The 21,778-nt window shown below is 36.8% G+C and overlaps 1 protein-coding gene across 1 annotated transcript; it reads right to left on the bottom strand.

Moving 5' to 3' along the window:
* Positions 1-7,632: 7,632 nt before the first annotated feature.
* LOC147517723 (2-oxoglutarate (2OG) and Fe(II)-dependent oxygenase superfamily protein) lies at positions 7,633-17,644 on the bottom strand. The gene is made up of 7 exons (XM_086589841.1): positions 17,331-17,644; positions 17,198-17,255; positions 17,018-17,122; positions 15,596-15,653; positions 13,909-14,084; positions 8,353-8,419; positions 7,633-8,231 (listed from the first exon to the last, which is right to left on the bottom strand). The coding sequence occupies exons 1-7, from the start codon at positions 17,468-17,470 to the stop codon at positions 7,936-7,938; spliced, it is 900 nt and encodes a 299-aa protein (XP_086445967.1). The 5' UTR covers positions 17,471-17,644; the 3' UTR covers positions 7,633-7,935.
* Between the last annotated feature and the right edge of the window lie 4,134 nt (positions 17,645-21,778).

Here is a 21,778-nt window from a genome sequence, read left to right on the forward strand (position 1 = left end):
TGAGAGACTGAAAGGAGAGATTGTAAGCTTCCTTCCCACTTTATATAAAGACAAACTCTTGTGGAAGTAGGCATCATTGGCCGAACTACGGTAAATCTTTGTGTTGTGGTTTGCTTTTACAGCTTTACATTATTATTTGTTGTTAATAGTTGTTTAGCGAGTTGGGCATGTTAGTATAGGTTGTAGTTGATATTTGGAATTTGTCTGGAGTTGAATTGTGTTCAAATACAAGTTATTTGTGTAGTGGGGGAATTGATTGGCATTAGTATAAACCCCAACAAGTGGTATCAAAGCCTTGGTTAGATTAACCTAGGGTGTTACCCAAATCTTGGTTGGAAGGTGTTTGACAAAACTCCTGAAAGAAGATTTGAGTTTAAATAACTTGTAGAGATAGACAAGTCCATGAACACTCGCATGACGAGTCTGAATAGGAAGAACTACACCATCTGGAAAGCCAAGATGGAAGACTTGCTATACTGCAAGGACTTGGCACTACCCATTGAGAATGGGGGAGTAAAACCGAGAAAAGGCCGATGAAATTTGAGTGGAAAAAGCTTGACGTAAAAGCGATTGGATACATTCGATGATAGATTGACGACGATTGTCTTTCACCATGTGTCCTAAGAGACTCTGACCTTCAGCTTGTGGAAGAAACTCGAAGACCTTTATAAAAGGAAGTCGGGTGGAAACAAAATGCTGGTCGTTAAGAAGTTTGCCGACACGAAGTACCAAGAAGGTTTTTCAATGTCTGAGCATCTTAACGAATTACATAATACCATCAATTAGATACATTTGATGAAGATTGATTTGGGAGACAAAGTTGAGGCTTTGTTTCTATTAGGCTCTCTACCCAAAAGTTAGGAGACATTAGCAGTCTCTCTACACGGAGCAGCCAAGGATGGAATTAATTGTTACCATAGAGATGGCTACCACGTCTTTGTTGAATGAGAAGACTAGAAGGAGTTCAAAAGGCAGCTTCTCTCACTCAGAGATCCTTTTTACAGAGAAACGGGGGAGAGGTAAAAGCAGAAAACCATCTCGTTCTAGAGGTGATGACAGAAGTAAATCTAGGGGTGAAGCTAGAACTCCTAAGGCAGAGAGGCAATGCTACTATTTGTGCCACCAAAGCCGCCGGATATGAGTCGCGAGAACGAAGAGGGATGAGAAGAATAAGCGTGTACATGAAGACATGGTGCAGAGAAACGGAAACAAAAGGAGAGATACTACTGCACTAGTCGGCGATCTAGTGGGAATCAGGTCGATTGTGGTGTGTGTTGCCTTAGTAGTACCTCATGTCGGGATACGAGTGGGTGATAGATCTGAGGAGCATCCTATCACGTCCACGCCGCGAGGGATTCTTCACTACCTACGGTGTGGTGAATATGGTGAAGTGAATATGGGTAACAGTGGCGTCTCGAAGATTATAGGCATTGGAGATGTTCATATATAAACCAATGTCGGCTACACCTTGACACTCAAGGATGTAAGACATGTCCCTGACATACGGTTAAGCCTAATATAATTTTGGGAAATTAGATGGCGATGGCTTTGTAAACTTGTTTGGTAACGAGGTATGGAACCGAAAGAGAGGTTCCATCAGTAGCAGCCGAGAGGAAAAAAACTTGCTCTCTTTACAAAACACAGACTAGTTTGTGTAAAGCAGAAGTGAATGCGGCAGAAGAAGAAGCTTCCTCCGAACTGTGGCACAAGAGACTGTGTCATATGGGCATAAAAGGGATGGAAGTTCTTGCTAAGAAAAAGGCCTTGCCAGACATTAAAGGTACACATTTAAATACATGTACTCATTGTTTGGTAGGAAAGCAACACAGGGTGTCTTTCCAAAGATTCCCGTATCATAGAAAGGACAATGTCCTTGAACTAGTACACACAGACTTATGTGGTCCTATAAAAGTGAAGTTCCATGGGGGAGCTTCATACTTCGTGACCTTCATTGATGATGCATCAAGAAAGATATGGGCCTATAGTCTATAGATCAAGGATGAAGTACTTGGCGTGTTTGAGAAATTCCACAACATGGTGGAAAGAGAGACTGGGAAGTTGTTGAAGTGTATTCGCTCAGATAATGGGGGTGAGTACATTGAGCCGTTTGAAGAGTATTGCCAGAGTCATGGGATTCGTCATGAGCAAACCGTTCCCAAGACACCACAACAGAATGGAATAGCAGAGAGAATAAACCGTACCATTGTAGAGATGATGAGATGCATGTTGTCTCACTCTAAGCTACCTAGAACCTACTGGGTAGAAGCAATGCATACAACCGTACATGTGATCAACCTATCGCCATCAAAGCCTCTGAATAGTGATTATCCATAGAGAGTATGGTCAGGCAGATATATTGATTATGGATACTTAAGGGTATTTGGGTGCAGGGCATTTGTGCATATTCCGAAGGATGAGAGATCCAAACTTGATGACAAAGCCAAGCAGTGCATTTTTCTGGGTTATGGAGATGAAAAGTTTGGTTACAAACTTTATGATCCGATTAACAAGAAGGTAATCTGAAGTCGAGATGTTGTGTTCCTTGAAGACCAAACCATAGCAGACTTTGAGAAGGGTGAGAAGCTACAGGCTTTCACTAATGATCTTGTTGATTCAGAACCAGAAGTTTCTACTGTGGAACGTGCAGAAGGTATTGAGAATGCAGAGAACCATGAGTTTGAAGCTCATGATAAGAATCATATTGCTCATGATGAGAATCCTATTGGTATAGAAGATGCAGCTGAGATGCATGAACCACCGCCAGAGTAAGTAGAAGTGCATCCTCCTGAGGCACCAGCAGATGGGGCAAGGAGGTCAGACAGAGAAAGACTAGCTTCAACCAGGAATCCACCACATACGTACGTGCTACTATCCGATGGTAGAAAACCTATGTACTATCAAGAGGCACTTAAAGGTATAGACAAAGAAAAGTGGCTGAAGGTCATGCATGACGAGATGGATTCTTTGCATAAGAATCACACTTATGAGTTAGTTGAGAAACCACAAGGACGAAAAATTCTCAAGAATAAGTGGATATACAAAGAATCCATCCGATTCTTTGTTGTGAAAGGATTCGGTCAAAGGAAAGGGATTGACTTTGATGAGATTTTCTCTCCTGTAGTGAAGATGACTTCTATCCGGGTGGTATTAAGTATGACCGCAAGTATGAACCTAGAGGTTGAGCAGCTAGATGTTAAGACAGCTTTTCTTCATGGAGACCTTGAAGAAGATGTATACATGGACCAGCCAGAGGGGTTTGAGGTCAAAGGCAAGGAGCACCTAGTATGCAAGCTGATAAAGAGCTTGTATAGGTTTAAGTAAGCACCGAGACAGTGGTATATAAAGTTTGATTCCTTTATAGCGAAGCAAGGATACAAGAAGTCTACTTCCGATCATTGTGTGTTTGTTCAGAGATTTCCAGATGGGGATTTCATAGTCTTTATTCTTTGTATGTGGATGATATATTGATAGTTGGCCCAAACATCAACAAGATATCCAAGCTGAAGAAAGACTTTAGTAAGCCCTTTGAGATGAAGGATTTGGGTCAAGCAAAGCAGATACTTGGGATGCGGATCACTCGTGACAGAAAGAGTGGAAAGTTGTGGCTTTTCAAGAAAGCTACATTGAGAAGGTGTTGAAGAGATTCAACATGGATCAAAGCTGGCTTCGGTCGGTTGTCCGCTTGGTGGCCAGTTCCGCATAACCAAAGAGATGTGTCCAAAGGGTGAGCATGAGCAGAGTCAGATGGAAAAGATTCCTTATGCATCCGCAGTGGGCAGCTTGATATACGCAATGGTGTGTACACGACCGGATATAGCTTTCGCCATGGGCGTTGTAAGCCACTTTCTGTCAAATCCGGGTAAGGAGCATTGGGAAGGTGTTAAGTGGATATTGAGATATCTTAGTGGCACTTCCAAATCATATTTGTGCTTTGGTGGAAGTAAGCCCTTACTTGAAGGCTACACTGATGCAGACATGGCAGGTGATGTTGACTCGATGAAGTCCACCTCCGGTTATCTGGTTACTTTTGCAGGGGGAGCAGTTTCTTGGCAATCAAAGTTGCAAAAGTGTGTTGTTCTCTCCACTACATAAGCCGAATATATTGCAGCCACTGAGTGTTGCAAAGAGTTGCTATAGATGAAGAGGTTCTTCGATGAACTAGGGATAAAGCAGAAACAGTTTGTAGTTTTATGTGACAGTCAGAGCACCATCCATTTGAGCAAGAATCCGAGTTTTCATTCTAGATCCAAGCATATACATGTGCATTATCATTGGATTAGAGAAGTACTCGAAGACAAGTATTTGTGTATCGAGAAGATCCATACCGACAAGAACGGGTCAGATATGATGACCAAAGTCTTACCGAAAGGTAAGTTTGATGTTTGTTGTACTATTGCCAGAATGGCAGCACACTCCTCCTGTTGATTTGGAAATTGCATGGAGGAATCCCCCCTCACTGTTCGGGAGGGGGAGATTGTTGGTTTTATCCCTCACATGAGGAGGAAAGGAATTCATTCTGCATTGAGATGTCAGAGCGGGACCCACGCTCAGATTGGCCTTGACCAAGGCGTGACCCACTCCTATGCCGTAGAAGACCTCTAGTACTTTTTAGCGACCAGCCAGATTGGTCTTAACCCGTGAATTCGCTTCAAGTCTAATTTGGGTGGGCTTATTACAAGAACCGAAATTTGTTTTTTCCTATAAAAACAAAATCAAGGTTTTTGAAAACCTAGACTAATGCAAACAACCAGAGAGAGAAAACCCAATCTTGAAAGCTATCAAGATTGAGAGATAACATTTACAGAGATACAACCCTGTAAAGAGATAAGAGTGATCTAGTAAGTTGAGAGACTGAAAGGAGAGATTGTAATCTTCCTTCCCATTTTATATAAAGACGAGCTCTTGTGGAAGTAGGCATCATTGGCCGAACCACGGTAAATTTTTGTGTTGTGGTTAGCTTTTACTGCTTTATATTATTATTTGTTGTTAATAGTTGTTTAGCGAGTTGAGCATGTTAGTATAGGTTGTAGTTGATATTTGGAATTTATCTGGAGTTGAATTATGTTCAAATACAAATTATCTGTGTAGTGGGAGAATCGATTGGTATTGGTATAAACCCCAACAAGTTATTACGCCGTTCTAGAAAGAATTCTGATTAGTGCAAAACCAGCCTTTTGTAACCATTAAATCATGTGAGGAGAAGACGCTATTATAGCATTTCTGTACCAATAGAAGGGGCAAAATCTTTTCTTAAGGACAGTCTTCTCGACGCCTTGGTAGTTCACTGTTCGTCTACTGTTTATTTTGTTCTACTCTAGTTGTTGTTTACATACAACTATTCTAACAAATGCCTCACCAGGCACCCAATGATCATGAAATAAAAAAATTATTTGATTTCCTATTTGATCTAGCCTCACCCAATGATCATGAAATAAAAAAAAATTATTTGATTTCCTATTTGATCTAGCCTCACCCAATGATCATGAAATAAAAAAAATTATTTGATTTCCTATTTGATCTAGCCTCACCCAATGATCATGAAATAAAAAAAATTATTTGATTTCCTATTTGATCTAGCCTCACCCAATGATCATGAAATAAAAAAAATTATTTGATTTCCTATTTGATCTAGCCTCACCCAATGATCATGAAATAAAAAAAATTATTTGATTTCCTATTTGATCTAGCCTCACCCAATGATCATGAAATAAAAAAAATTATTTGATTTCCTATTTGATCTAGCCTCTTCTTTTACACCTCATTCCACTATTACATTCATTGTAAATGGAACGGGTCAGCCGCCATCCATCCTATTGAATAGCCAAACCCTCCCTATTGTATAATCTCTTACATATTCTTACTACTAGACTACTTTCCTAGAAAAATGTAGTTTTGATGATGATACTTCGTCTCCCGCCCATCCAAATCAATATCCCCATTATAATTGCATTGCTAGTTGCCACTTGCCACGCCTAAAAGAATAGTACCAATCTCCTTGATTGAAATACGTGCATAGCAGTTCCAAAACTCCAAAGGTAGTACCTCCCTTTTCAACCATCCAACCTGTGTTAAATTTGGGGAACATTCTCTGTACCGTGCAAACCGCATATTAAACACAACAACATGAAAGAGGATGATTCTCGTTTCTAGGTATTCTATCAATCTTTGCATGCTTTACTATTAAAAATTGCACTAATTTCCATGTTTTCAGTGTTACTTTACATCTCTACTCCAACTCTCCAAGACAGCTCTCCATAGTACTAATTTTGAGTCAGTCAGCTCTCCAAGACAACTATCACTTCTCTAATATGAACAGACTGGCCACTCACAGATGCAAGTACTCAATTCTGGGATGCACAGTAGAGTTTTCGGTTGTGACAGTCATTTCATCTATTACTAAATTACGCGGAACCGTTAAAATGCAAACCATCAACGAAGTTATTTGCTTTCTTCCTCTTCCCTAGTCACATCTTCATACATGTCGTTAATTATTCCAACGTCCGTGGATATATACTTCTCTGGGTTAACTAGTATTACTACACGGACCTACTTTTTAGACTTATTATTGCAACTCACTATTTGGATAAAGTTGGTTTGCATGATTTAGAACTAGTTAAAATGTAAACCATCAATTTGTTTTTTTTGTGTGTATTTAAAGAAGATACCCTAATTTCCCATCTAGTAGGGGAAAATCCTAATTGGCTCATCTAGTAGGGGGTAATGCTCATTAACCCTACTTCTTTTGTATACACACTAACAAACTATCATATAGTCTCAAAATCAAATTCAATCCGCCCGACAGGAACTTGCAGCAGATAGTCCAGCTTTGCCAACACAAACCATGAGATATTCATTTCTATTGTCTCTAAATTCCTCCATCATTTGTCAAGTCAATGGTTTATAGTTTATACTCCTGTACAAAACCAGATTGGTCTCTAATATCTCTGCTTTACTTCCAAATTTCATTTTTTCGCTCGTTTGTCACTAGTTTCAGTAGTTTGTGTCTACATCTACATTAGCTCGTCTTCAACAGTTTCCTATAACCAATATCAGTGAAACTTCCCTGAAAATAGAACTGAGTGTTGTTTATAATGTTCCCCAATTCAGGAAATATTTTGGACACCAAAAAGAAAGCAGAATTTCAAAGCTTCCAGCATCAACAACTATGCAGGCAAAGGTTGAATTGCTGAAGTATAAGAGAAGAATAGTATGATATTAGGTGTAATATCATGAGACCCGTCACACTTGCAACACCACCCACACAAATTAGGCATGCTTAAAAGACACGTTAAAAAGTGGAGACAACTTTAACTGGGACCGACATCTAAATTTTTCTATCAGGGCGCTAGTTTGCCCTTTGGAGGTGTTCTATGACATCTGATGAACTGAGAAAAAGAACACTCATATACCTATATTTACATAAGAAAATGAATTTGTTTAACTGCTATGGATCGATCTAGTAATGCTACGGAAGATGCAAGAACAATACTGTTACTTTAGCAAAGCCTCTGTAAAAGGTTCATTCTCATGCAGCATGCTTAAACCCTATAATGTTCCAGGTAACATCTGACTCTAAGGTCATTTCTCTCACGATCAAAGGAATATAACATTCAAAGTAGCAGTAAGATGACATTAGGTTCAGAACTGAATCTCAACTTTATCATTTCAGAAAATCCAATTTTTCAAGTACTCTACATATTATACATTATACATACAAACAAGAGCAGGTCTAGACAATAGAAGAAGGTCAAATTAAAGAATAATTTGCCCAATGGATGCCCTAACTCTTACACAACTTTGGCTAAGACCTATAATGACAACGTGTAAAAAAGCTACAAGAAAATGGTTCATAGGTGATGTTCAAAACTAACAAACCTTACAGCTTCTCCTGCATGAGCCTGGAAGATCTGAAGTACCACCATATATTCTGGATTACTAACAAACCTTACAACTTCTCCTGCATGAGCCTGGAAGATCTGAAGTACCTACCATATATTCTGGATTTTTGGTGCATTCTCCCAAAGCCGCCCATTGCTCGCACCTCTCATTCTCATCAGAGCAGCCACCAACATCACCCAAGATCTTGTCGAATGAGTCTACATGTATCCACTTGGTTGCAGACCATTTCTCACCTTCTAGTACTGGGCATCCTGCATGAAGACTGAGAGGGTCTGGGGTAGCGCTGGGGATGAGACTAAAGAAGAGAAGTGCATCTCCTTTTCTGGGTCTTACTGAATTTTTTATATATGGTTGGGCAGAATATGAACAACGTGTCAATGAAAAATAAACTTACTAGAAAGTAGCAAAAAAAAAACCCAGGAAAATCAGTTATCAAGTGCATAGGGAGATCACCTGCAATTCCTTTCTTTGCACAGTCTGATAAATCATCATCAGTTGTTGGTTTGCGACGTGGAGATTCCTAGTAACAACATTTAAGAGATGTACTAAATAAGTTGCTTTATCAAGACGAGTAACAAGATACATCTACCACTTCTAAACATAGTTTGCTCTTAGTGTTTTCCTCCATGAGGGGAAAATGGGGGAATATAAACTATTGGCATCTAGAGAGCAGCAGAATTACAAACAGCTATAGGAAATTAGAAAGAAATATTTTTTTAATATGATTGGCTGGCATAGACTTGGTCTATCATAGTCTAAAAAGAAGGTAAATTCTGAGATCTGCAGCCTTTTCAAAGAAAATCACTTGCATATTCCCTGAGTTGCATGGTGAGCGTTTAGTAGCTCACTTTGTTGTAATTTGAAGACTGAGCACAATGGGATATTTTCTACACCCCCAGTCTATATTCTCGACTGCTAACTGGTCTGACGGCATGCGCTTTATTCATATATCACTACACCAGAACAGTCATTTTCTAACAGACCAAAATTTTGGTTGGTAACGGATATAACCATTACAAGTTTTGTCACGGATATATCTGTTACTTATGGGAGAAATCGTTAGCAAATATTGAGAATAAATATTTAATTACTTGTTCACGCTTATTTTGGGATTTTCTAACATTTTTATCTATGAGTAAGGTTTCAAAACAATAGAAAAATTTACAAAAAAAATAATAATGCAAAAAAAAAAAAAAAAAAAAAAACAAAAAAATCGAAGCAGACACTTCTGGTCACGCACCCATCTCTGTTCCTTCTCTCTCTTTTCATCCCCCCATTTTTATTCTCTCTCCCACTAAGCGGAGCCAGAAGATGAACTCTGAATAAAAAGAACGAAGTTTGAAGAACGATTGACGAATGCTGCTATCTATTCTTCAATCATGTACTCTCTTTCTCTTTATAATTCATATTATTTCTTTTAAATTCTCTGTATCAGTTCTAGAGTTTGACGTTGTAATCACCTCTCTCTCTCTCTCTCTCTCTCTCTCTCTCTCTCTCTCTCTCTCTCGTTCTAATGTTTTATTCTTCGTTGAGTTAAGGTTATGAATGGCAAAACAACTTTCAATTTCATGGTTCTGTTTTCATCAGTAGCTAGAGGTTATCATTGGCCAGAACAAGCTTCAATGTTAGAGGTTTGTATCTTCCATTCAAAAATGATGTTTCTTTTATTCAATTACATTAGTGGGCGATGCATTTCTCTTATGAAATTTATTGGCGTTGCTAAGGGTTTTCTCTGATATGGGTGTATTAAAAAAAAATGTTTTGTGAATATTTCTTTGTTGTTGGGGGTGAATTATTAAGTGAGGAGGTTTAGTTGGTTCTGTTGATTGGATTATAAGAGATGAATGATTCAAAAGTTTTTTTTTTAAGAAGTTCTGAATTTTTTGATCCTCCCATTGATAAAGCTTATTACTAGGCCTAATTGACTGGACTTTGCTTACTCTTGTTTTGAATAAGTCTGACCTTATCTCTACTTAGGTACAATTTTGTACTTAGTTGTTTTAATTATTGATGGCACCTGTAACTCCATAAACTAATTTATGCCATATGAAGCTATACCTATCGCTTTTTCAGTGCCATTTTACAGTTGCTCATGTACTATTGTCTTTGTTCATATGCACAATTTCTGAACCAATATAATTGTGAGAGAATCATTGTAACCTGCATGTATTATAAAAAGTCTTGGGAATCCAAGTTTTTTGGGGATCTCGCCTGCCAGGTGTGTGAAAAGTCTAATTCTATATGGATTGTTTGTTGTATACAAATTACATAACTATCAAATTTGTTGTTGCCCTTATTTTTGTGTGGTTGGCAAATAAAAAAAGTTCTTACTTCTTCGGAAACTTATGTTACCAGGGGAGGAGTTACCTATCGGTAAACCTTATATACAACAAGTGGAGGTCTTTAATCTTAGTCAGTAAGCATTCTCATTCACTTATATCTTTGAAAATGCTAACCTTAATAAAGGAAAGGACCGTAGCCAAAATTTGACTCTCTTGCATGCAACTTAGTTTTGACTTGGGTTATTACTGCTTCATTAGGTTTATCAATGTGGATATATATGCAATATGTTGTTTGTTTCTTCATACATGCCGTGAGGCTTGGAGTCTCGGACTAGTATCTGATCTTATAGCCCCAGTGTTGTCAAATCAGGTATTAGCTTACTCTTAGTCACACTATATGTCTATATTAGCATGTCAATGAAGTAAACTTCTTGGTGCAATGAGAGATTTTTCGGGTTCTTAAGAGCAGATCACTATTCTAAAGTAGGATTTAAGTTACCTTATTTCTTTTGAGTCCGATTTGCATCACCCATGGGCAGTTGAGCAAAGCATTACTCCCTTCTTTGAGTGACATGCACAATGAGGTATATACTCTTTCTCCCACTCTTCACTATCTATTTATATTTTTTTTTACAGATGATCAAATCTAACCCGATTCCAATCGATGCAGACCAACTAAAGTGGTTCGGCAAGGAGCTAGACCTAAGACAGGAATTAGTTAAAAATTACAAGAGCATACTGTGTATCTGAGCCCTTGGCTAAAAGGAGGTAGGGATTTTGAGGTAAGTTTTTTTTTTCCTTTTATTCCATCTGATGTTTTAATTTTTTTTGTTTGCAAGAGGAACTAGTGTCTTCCTTTCTTAAGCAAAAAAGACGAAAAAATGATACCTAGATTTGAAGAAAAACTATGTATAAGAAATAAATTTTCAAGTTTGTATTGAATGGCGTGTTTATTGTGTTGTGCCACACAAAAGGGGTCTCAAACCCAACTGATAGTGTGAAAGACTAGTTGTGAAAGTATGTGAGATACTAGTCTATCGTATATAAGTTTATGCACTTCTATCAGATTCACTTGGAACCCTAAATCAATTCTGTTATGTTTGTAATAGTAGATCATGTATTCTTCTGAATATTGCCACCCGTATGGAACTGACAACATGTTTACCCGCACTTGAATCTCATCATCTTATTTGCATTTGAGACATTTTTTTGGGTACTTACTTTATTTTTAAGGACATGATGTTATCACTTTCACAAGCAATCAGGCTTTGGGTAGGATTACAGATTGTTGCACTTGAGCGAAGATATGTGTAATCTAACAGTTGCACTCTTTTAAGCAATGTGGGCTGCCTAGGATTGTACTGGTTAACTTAGTTTTTAATTTTGTCTTCTGGATGTTAATGTTTTACTTCTGCACCAATGAAAATTGTTAGATTGGATGAGGACTTGAGGTTTCTATATTAGCTTTCCTACTGTCCTTCTGGCTGAGTTGCTTTTTTTGCCTCTGAAAATCCAAGAGGGATAGATTGTAAAGGCATTCTGCAGACTGGCAGTTCTTGCATCCTAACCAACCTCAAAACTGGAGTTTGGATAGCGGGTAATTATATTTCTATTTGTCAACGTTACACAGCTTCTTCTTTATATACCCACGAGACCTAAGAGAACAACGTCAACTGCGATTTTTGACATTTCAGATCTATATCTTGTTCGATTTTGAAGCCTCGAGAATTGTGAAGGTGAGATTACAAACTCTAGGACCATCAAAGTTATGCATGCAGTTTTACAGTTATATGTACTAGTTAGTGAATTCCAAGGTTGTCGAATAAGATAGACTGCAGGTGTAGTTTGTTCCATTCTGTTTCTTTTATAGATAGACAATAGTGGGATCCTGACTTTATCTTTTGGTGGGTTTCAACATCATAACAATGGAACAAACAGATGCCCATGTGTTTGACGTGGCGGGAGTTGAGATGGAATTAGTCGACACGGTTGCAAATAGCATTCGCGTACTGCTGTGGAGATCAGATTATTTGGCGGTCTCAACAAATACAATAACCACTGACATAAAGGTATAGTAGTTTTCAATATAGGTTTCAGACTTATGGCTTTAGGAGCTTATTTCAGTTTTAGTTGTCTCATTCGTTTTCCCATGTAAGAATTCCAATTGTTTGCAAATCAGAAGTTGCTGTATTGACTTCAAAATACCGTAAAAAAAGGTTCAGCACCTTGAAGCTTAAGGTAGGCAAGAATTTGAATGCAGATACAAATGATCTCAACGCCATATGAGAGGTACACCTAATATTGCAGTATTGCTGCAGAGTGCACTCTAAGATTTTCAAAGAAACAGAACTGTCCACATCCTAATGCCTTCATTGAGGTAATATATGCGTTAGATGATTCTGTGGTATAAAACTACATTTTAGGTTCCAACTTTCTGCAGTCTCTTCTTTTAAGTTGGAAGTATGAGATTAAGGTGGCATTTTTTGTTGTAAAAACAGGTGTACATTTTCAACAATGTAAGGGTGCAGATGGTGGTGCTGCATATGACTGGTACTTGGCGTCATAGTACAAAATATCGCGATATATCACGATATTTGTCGATATCTATCGAGATTTCAAATAAAGATACATAAATATCACGATATGTTCATAGATATATACAACTGCAAATATCGGGGATATTTCAACGATATTTGGGGATATTTTGCGATATTTAGGGTATGTAACAATTTTATTTAATATTTTCCATTATATTTCAAATAAATATAAATAATGTATCATTATATATCAAGAAATATCCACAATATCTACGATATTTTGGATATATCCACGATATTTGCATGTGAAACAATATCAAATATCCCCAAAGAGGGGGATATATCCACGACACATATCGAGAAATTGAGTATCGATAAATACCCATATCCTGATATTTTGTACTATGCTTGGCATTTTCTGATCAATTGAATTGTTATCTGTGTCAACTTGTTAGTGTTTGTTAGCTTGTATTTTCTTGTCTTACAATCCTTGTTGAACTTTACTTGGATATGATTAGGTTAATACATTCTATACATGTTTGGTCTGTAAATTTGGAATTTGGAGTGGTGGCTTTATTTCAATAATGTTTGATCCTTTTTTTTTCCACTTGTTGCTTGAATTGTAATCGAAAGTAATATTTTCATATGTAAGATAGAATAATCAGATGTACAGGGTGGAAACAATTTGGCGCCAGAAAAAAAATGCTTTTTTCACTAGACTACTTTTTAGTAACTGTCCGTTACGCTAAATGTTAACATGAAAGTGCCCCCGCCAAACACTAACACTTCTATCTGTTAGAAATGAAATATTTTTGCAGACAATCAATAGTTGACTATTCGTTACAAACTAGACACCAACGGATATAACTATTACTAAAAGTAATTTAACTAACAAATATATTTGTTACTAAATTTTGGCCAAGTGAGTGTAACACCCCAGAGGTAACGGATATAAACGTTAGTAAAAATATAAGTAACGATTATTTTCGATGCTAAACGTCATTTATGGTGTAGTGCATGTCCATATTTCAATTATGAATTGTCCAACACATTGTTGTCGGAATTGCCTCACAGAACAAAATACAATTGTACAAAAGTAGCCCAAGAACATAGAGCGATAAACAGCCAGTACTTTATATTATTCAATTATATTAGATATAAAATAATTAGTTTGGAACACTTGAACTAACCTCTGCTTGTGGAAAAACTGTTTCCCCGCCTTTGGCCACATCAGTGAGATACATGAGCACAGTGGCTACTCGATGCCCACCCCTAGCAATGTTAACCTTATCGGCAAAGTAATCATAGTGTGGGTCATATTTTTGTCCAGGCTCGTATCTCAATACCTGTATGTCTTCTCCATTTTCTGAAAAGCATGAAACAAATGACTTTGAATAAGTCCGATTATTGAATGTTGACTACTTCCTCTCCTCCCTAGCTAAAAGAAATAAGATGCATAGAGAGAAAACATATATGGTCATGCAAATCTGGACCAAAAACATTATAAAGTAAGGTCTCGTTGAATAAATTCATTAATCAAGATGTCTTTTGTACCTAACTAGTATTTGCCCGTGCCGTACGGCACAGATACGCGCGCCTTTGGCACCCTGACGTGCATCTGCCCCCATACGGCACAGATACGCGTGCCTTCGGCGCCTCCGACGCGCATCCGCCCCAGATTACTACAAATCGTGCGCGCCGGCGACCGACGCACATCCGCAGACAAAGACATATCGTGCACCTTTGCGCCCCGCGCGCATTCGCCCCCCCCCTTGTAATTGCCCATGCCGTACGACACAAATACGCGCGCTTTTGGCTCCCCCGACGCCAAGATCTGCCCTCGTCACGACGCGGATACACGCGCGATTCGGGCTCCCCGACGGCGATCCGCCCCAGATACTACTGATACGCGCCGGTGTGCCCCAAAGCATCGCCCCATCTATACACAAATCGTACGCCCGCCGCGACATCCCCCAGACATTTAGATTCGGATCGTGCGCCGGCGCCTTTGACGCATCCGCCCGTCAGACAACACGACACGCATGCCTTTAGCACCCCCGACACGCATCCGCCCCCCGTAATAAAAAAACTCCAACCGAAGTCCGACTAAAAAAACTCCAATCAAAGCCCATTAGAAGCCCGATAAAAAAGTCCAACCGAAGTCCCACTAAAAGTCCAGCCGCATTTGTTGACTTCAAGAATGATGCAACACTCTTGTTCCACACTATTAAACAACCCACATCTCATAAGCCCTAGGATTCGCCACCTCATAAGCGAGATCCAAAGGTTAAGAGGTGGTGTTGGATGTCCAGCACCACCCTTCTTTGTTATATAGATATTCCATTTACATAACATGCAGTAAGAATCAGGATGTAGTTTTAATTCGTTACAAAAGGACTACAACTATTAGCCTTCCACTCTTTCAATCAGTGGAGTAGTGTGTTGATGCCTATGAACGGAGTAGATGGGCAGTCTATAAATCTTTAAAATCCTAAATAGAGAAAATATATAAATTTCATAATAATGTTTCCAGTTCACTTCCACCATGTCGCTCAAGTGAGACAGAGAAAATATAGGTTGGGCTTTGTGTGTCCTTCCCTTGGCATTTGTTGATTGAGAAGGATCCTCAATCAACAAAATGTCAAAAGCCAGGGTAACAATATTTTTGCAAGAAATACTGTGAACTCAAATATACTGCTTGCTGTGTAATACTAATAAGAAGAGAGAAATATAGGGTGGGGTTTGTTTCCTAAGGGAGATAGGTTGAAAATCAATTGATAATGATATTGATCACTTCTGCATGCTATGCTAAGAAATCTAAATGAGACTACTAATAATCAAGATAAAACAAGCAAAGAAATTCACATGATAGTGCACCTTTTGGGAGAAAGGTCCATGCAGCAATCCTTTCCTCTATACCAGAGACAACAAGATCCTATGCACAAATATTTCAAAGTTTACGTTAAGAAACATTGTGGGATAAAAATTCATTCTAAAGGTATCACATGTTAGTGTGGTTTCAAGATATAGATGATTAAATGAAGTTTGAATGTGAAAATATAACAATGTATCATAAGCAGCTAAACAAGTAGACATCCAAGGCGTGGAGACTAACCTTGAAGAAATAGTGAAAGTCAACTAAATGAAAAGGTGTTTTTTTTTTCAGCTAAAGAAGAATAATAAGGTTCTACAAATATAGGATTAATTTAAGGAAAAACCTTTGCTTCTGTAATTACACCTTAAGAAAACATTTTTCGCCTAGCAATTGAATTGTGAGTCCTATATTCAGGAAGATATTTTTTTATGCTAATATCTTTGTGGACAAGCTTTCAGGAATTCCATTTCCCTCTTTATTATACAAGTGGCTGACTTTGAATGCCATCCTATACAATATGTACGCAGAAATTTTTATGGTGCCTTCATGAATATGGGCCTAAAGAGACCGCCTATCTCACTTAATGGGCGAGTATCCCCTGCACTAGGAGCCAAATGAAGTGTAGATATATTGGATCATCGACTTCAACAGTTACTTGACATCTTTCAAAACCGAACTCGAGGATGAATTCTTTTCGAGAGGGGGAGAATTGATGTAGGTGGTTATACACTTATACTACAAAACCATTAATGGGGCATCGGATCTTATTCCACCAAATAATTTTTACAAGAAAGAAAGTATGTTTCTTTCTTGTTGAGGGGTGAGTGATTCCTCTCCGAACATGAGTGATTCCATTCATTAGTTTCTTTTATATTTCAACTTCATCAATTTGTTATCTTAGGTGGGGGATCGGCAAAGTCATGCTTCCAGATAAGTGAGGATTAGTATGTTTTTATTCTTGGTTTTAGGTTTTGAGGTCATTGTATTTTAAGTGGTAAGATGCTACATAAAGTCAGACGGTAACTCAGTGACAGAAGTAGGCTAACCAAAGACCCTTCGAAAGCTCGATACAGCAATTACAAGGAAGAAACTAAATAAAATATGGAAATGAGAGGCACCACAACCCTATGGAAAACTAGGCAATTTTATTATAGGGAAGATTGTAAGGTCAGCAGTTAGTGCCTCACGTTTGTATGTGGTTATACAATTACCATGTACTACTTCATAGTCATCGTGTTCTAAGAGTACAAAAGCATTATTCCCCATTAACCTTCGAGCTCTATATACAAATCCATTATACGCTTTTCATTCTTCTCTTATAGCATCTCAATCAGTTACTACTTACTAGCGTATACTACTTCATATAACTTCATATATAAATATATATATATCACATAAACAAATAAAGAAAAAAGAGACCCAACCTTTGCTTTACTAATAAACATCCCAGAGCTAGTTCGAACTTCACTAAGTTTACTTTTCCCAGAATTATTATCAGCAACAGCTGATCTCTTCAACTCAGACTTTGCCTACAACAACAAAAGCCAACATCTTAAAAACACTTGAAAAAATAACATTCACAAACAAAACTTCATCAAACTTACCAAAGTTATCAAGTGATCACATTCTCCTTCACTTAAAAACCCTTCATAAACAAAAGCCCTGCATATAAAACAACATAAATTACAATACTGTTATTTCTGTTATGAAAATGGACACGTGGAAATGAAGGGGTACCTTGGTTTCCATGAGATCTGTTTTACTTTTGAAGGGTAGACTATTGCTTCTTGTGAACCTGCATATGAAGCTGATGATGATGATGCATGGAAAAGAAATGAGATTGAAATGAGGAATGAGAAATAAATTGTGGAGTCCATCTTGAAGAGAAAGTGAGAGAGAATGAGGAGATGGTAGTTGAAATTTTGACTAGTTGAAGAAGGTGGGTGGAACGAAGACTGGTAAATATCGGATTTTTTCAGATATTTGCACTCACTAAAATGCCAAATATCGTTTCGAAATATTTGATGTTAGTTGATTACATTTGATGTTAGTCTTGAAAGTTGAAACTACAAGTCCGCTACATTTTGAATATAATTCAGTTATGTTGGCATGTTGCATATCTTCATTAATCGATTAAACAGGAGCTGAGTGACTAATATTCTAAGTACGTACTTTATATAAAACTGAACTAACTCAATAATATGAAACTACTAGCCATTTGGAAGTCCACTTGAATAAACAATATATATATATATATATAATGATTCATTGCATATAATATATGTATATTTTGTTTGAAGGGTTTATGTTATTCTAATTTTGTTTTTTTTTTAAAGATTTTGATTCTATTTTTGGGTTATTATTGTCCTAAATAACATTTTTTTTATCATTCTCATCTATATAAACTATCAAAATATAACGCAACAATCAAGGAATAGAACACTCAAAACATACCATATGTTTAAACGATAACCAAATTATATTCATTATGCACAATGATCATCTTGTTATTGAGTTGCACATAACCTATGTCATATCTAACTATGAGTCAATAAGCGAATATTGAGATATATAGAAATTTTATATCCAAAACATCAATGAGTAAATAATGAAATTTAACCAATAATAGCAAAACTCAAGTTGAGTTGGAGTCTCTATGAAAGCTCCAAAAAATAGAGCTAAGAGGGTATAGCTATAATATATATCTAAGGATATCGGAATAACGTGAATCATAAATAATTTATTTTAATTATTCAAGAGGACCACCTAAAAACTACCTATATGACTTATTATTGAGTAAATTGATAGATGAATCAGAAGAATAAATGAAAAGTTTGATAATAAATGATTTAATGACGCATTGAAATAAGCATATTCTACTTTAACAATGCTTTTAGCCTTTTAGGAGTCATGCATCTTCGTCGAATTTCATAATTTTGGCGTAGCTAGACTTAGTTACTTTGGGTACATGCATAAACTCATACCGCATTGCTACACTGAAACAATTTTATTCTTACCTTGTCTCATCATGGCTTAGATCATATCCATTCATCAGCTAAATTATGTACACAGTACAACATCAAAAGTAATATTTCTTCAAATGTCATGTACCCTTGCGTTATACATCAACACCCCCTGAATAAGAAGGGTTGTTGTTTCAATTTGTAGTATTACACTTAGGATTACATACCAATTGACTACTAAAAATATGATTTTTTGCCGCAACCAGTTGTGGTAGCTAAAAGTCCAAAATTCGTGGCTAAATGTGTTTTGCCACGAGAAAACTTTTAGCCACCCTCGAGGCAAAACAAGGTGTGGAAAGAAGTTTGTTGCCACCATTTTTGCCACCGCTGCAAAAAAGTAAACATTTAGCCGCGGCCATGTCGTGACAAGACATTGTTTTATATTTGAATTAGTTTTATTTTTTTTAAATAAATAAATTTCTTTTTGTCACGGGCATGGCCGTTGCCAAAAGTATTTTATTGCCATTGCCACAATCGTGGCAACAAATGTTTCTCTAGACCATACTTTTGGTTCTTTTTTTGCAGCAATTGGCCACAGCAAAAAGAATGTGTTTTTTTTTTTTAAATTTTTTGATTATATATATATATATATATATATATATATATATATATATATATATATATATATATATAATTTGTGTACTAAAACCACATAAAACTAACCAAAAAAATATATAAGATACTCCAACATAATTGTAACAAGAAACATACTTTTAATTAAATCAACTATTTCTTTGCCGAGTACAAAATGTCATTGGATTAATGAATAACTTGGTACAAAGAAAAAGAAAATGCTAAGAAACAAGATTTAGTTCTTCATATGTTGTCTAATCTTTTACACACCCACTTCTTCATATGGCTTGCACGTTTCAAGTCATCCAAAACTCAAATCCCAAATGAGAGTCACCTCTTATCTTTTTTACACTGCATTACTGCAACAAGTGAAAATATATTGGTGTAAGTTTTAGAACCACATTCGAAAAACCAATTCAGCAGCAAGAAAATATCAAATGATCTTGAGGTACATGTGCTTTAGACATAATGCAGTAAATAAAGTTCTAAAATATGATGTTTCATGCTATATATATAACAAGGTCGAAATCTATGCCCTGAAGTTTATCAAGTCGGACCACAATCATTTGTCAGTTACTTACCATAATTGTATGTATCTATACCAAGCTAAATTAGCTTAGAAGGACCATTGAAAGCTAGCCCCTATTCGCTTAATCACTTCATCATCACATCCGACATAACTATGACCTAGCAACACTTTGATTGGAAAAGCTTACTTAACTCAAATATATATAGGAGTAATTAATAGAAAGCAAAAGCAATAGCAAACTAAGCATTTCAATGAATTTGTACCTTATACCTAATTGCATAACACCCACTACTGAGCTCAAGTGTGTAAAGACCACTCTTAAAAATGATTTTCAAATGGCTTGAACTAATAAAATTTGCGAAACATATGAACTAACCATATATAGATTATTATGGAGAAATGAGACAAGCGTAGTACACCAAGTGTGGTCATAATTTTTATGGCTGGTAAACCTAACTACTTACCGGTTACCACTTCTTGGGATTTCAAAGATAATAGATTCGGGTTTCAATCACAAAGTACATAATGGCATAATGCATCTTGTAATTGCAGATTTCTGAAAGCGAAACAAGATGATGTAATAACCAAATCATAGTTGTTAATATTGCGATGACACTTAATAATTAACGGTCGATCGCACCATATTATGAGATGCATCTAGAAGTTCAAAAATATGATAAATCAAGTTTTTAAAAAGCGATTTACGAGTTTACCTAGTCACCGGTTGTTTACTCCTTCAAGGTATCCATCCTGTGCCATTTTATCAATAAGTTTTCGCGACTATTGTTTGGTGGCTTCTCCATCTAGCTTTGTTCTGATCCACATAATCCATAGGTAGATCATGATACAAGGCCTGCATTACAATTTGGACATTTAAATCATAGCATGTACATAACAATCTTGACAATTTAATAATAGCTATGTATATGTTGAATAGTGTAAATATGGAGTCCTGGTTCGTGAGTGACAAGTCGAATTTATTGGCAAGGCACCTCCAGATTTACCTTGGCCAATGTTCAAAAGTGGAAACAATTACCAAACTTACCTTCATGTACATGTATTCTTCATCAGTCCTTTTATGAGTTGTGTCGTCAAGTGTTTCCTCTGCATCCATCTATTTCTTCACACCATTTAAGTGTGACTCAAATCCCTGGAGAGGATATCATAAACGAGGATCACAAGTTTTCAAGGTAAAAACACAATTAGAACACATAATAATACCGTGCAAAGAAATAAACCTTTTTGTTGCAATGGTGTACATGCATGCCCCTTCCAGCTCTAGATAATACCCCTTCATCTACCAATTTGCCCATGAGTTATGCAAAAAAAGTCGAAATAAAAAGTTCCAGAGAAGACCCATTTCATGAGGGTAAACTTGATAACCCAAAACATCAGGTATCTTCTTCCTTTGTTATGTATACTTTCTCCATTTACGTTCAATCGAAGTCTGCAAAATTCAAAAAAGAAGTCAATAATATCTGATAGTGCTACTATTGCAAATTATTTAGGCACTAAAAAGGGCGCATGCTCTCCCTCTTTTTTCAGTATATCAGTTTTACTGGTAAAGGCAAGTAAATATATTTAAAGTATATATAAGGACCCCGAAGTTTAAGCCCCAAGATGATTCATACACACCGCCCAGCTAGACCTGACTCACTAAATCATCCAGCTTACTCTTATGGATTAAAAAAATGACAAGACCAGTGATATCTAATTTAAAATTCAGTCTATTATTGAATAAGGACTTCAAGGGAAAAAAAATTGTTGGTTTACATGAAATCTATGATGCAAATTAACAATTTCCACAGCACATAAATACTAATTTAGATTCTCTATGATTTTTCAACTAAACTCTAACGAGCAACCAAATGTTGATGGACTTATGATTTAGGTCCTACCAAATGATACAATGACATGAAAGTTGAACTGGAAGTCAAGTAGCTACTTCATATCTCAACTCAAACAGTCATGACAAGCAAGTGGAGATTGGCACTCTTCAGGATTAATATGTGCACACACACAAAAAGACAAAAAGGGAAGGGAAAATAAAAATAAAAGGC

Source organism: Coptis chinensis, chromosome 2, assembly GCF_015680905.1.
Source record: "Coptis chinensis isolate HL-2020 chromosome 2, ASM1568090v1, whole genome shotgun sequence".
NCBI lineage: Eukaryota > Viridiplantae > Streptophyta > Magnoliopsida > Ranunculales > Ranunculaceae > Coptis > Coptis chinensis.

Coding starts and splice junctions, on each gene's coding strand:
- LOC147517723 (XM_086589841.1), bottom strand. CDS start 17,470: ATGGACTCCACAATTTATTTCTCATTCCTCATTTCAATCTCATTTCTT. Junction 17,123..17,197: donor GTGATCACTTGATAACTTTG/GTAAGTTTGATG, acceptor TTGTTGTTGTAG/GCAAAGTCTGAGTTGAAGAG. Junction 14,085..15,595: donor ATGGACCTTTCTCCCAAAAG/GTGCACTATCAT, acceptor CATGCTTTTCAG/AAAATGGAGAAGACATACAG.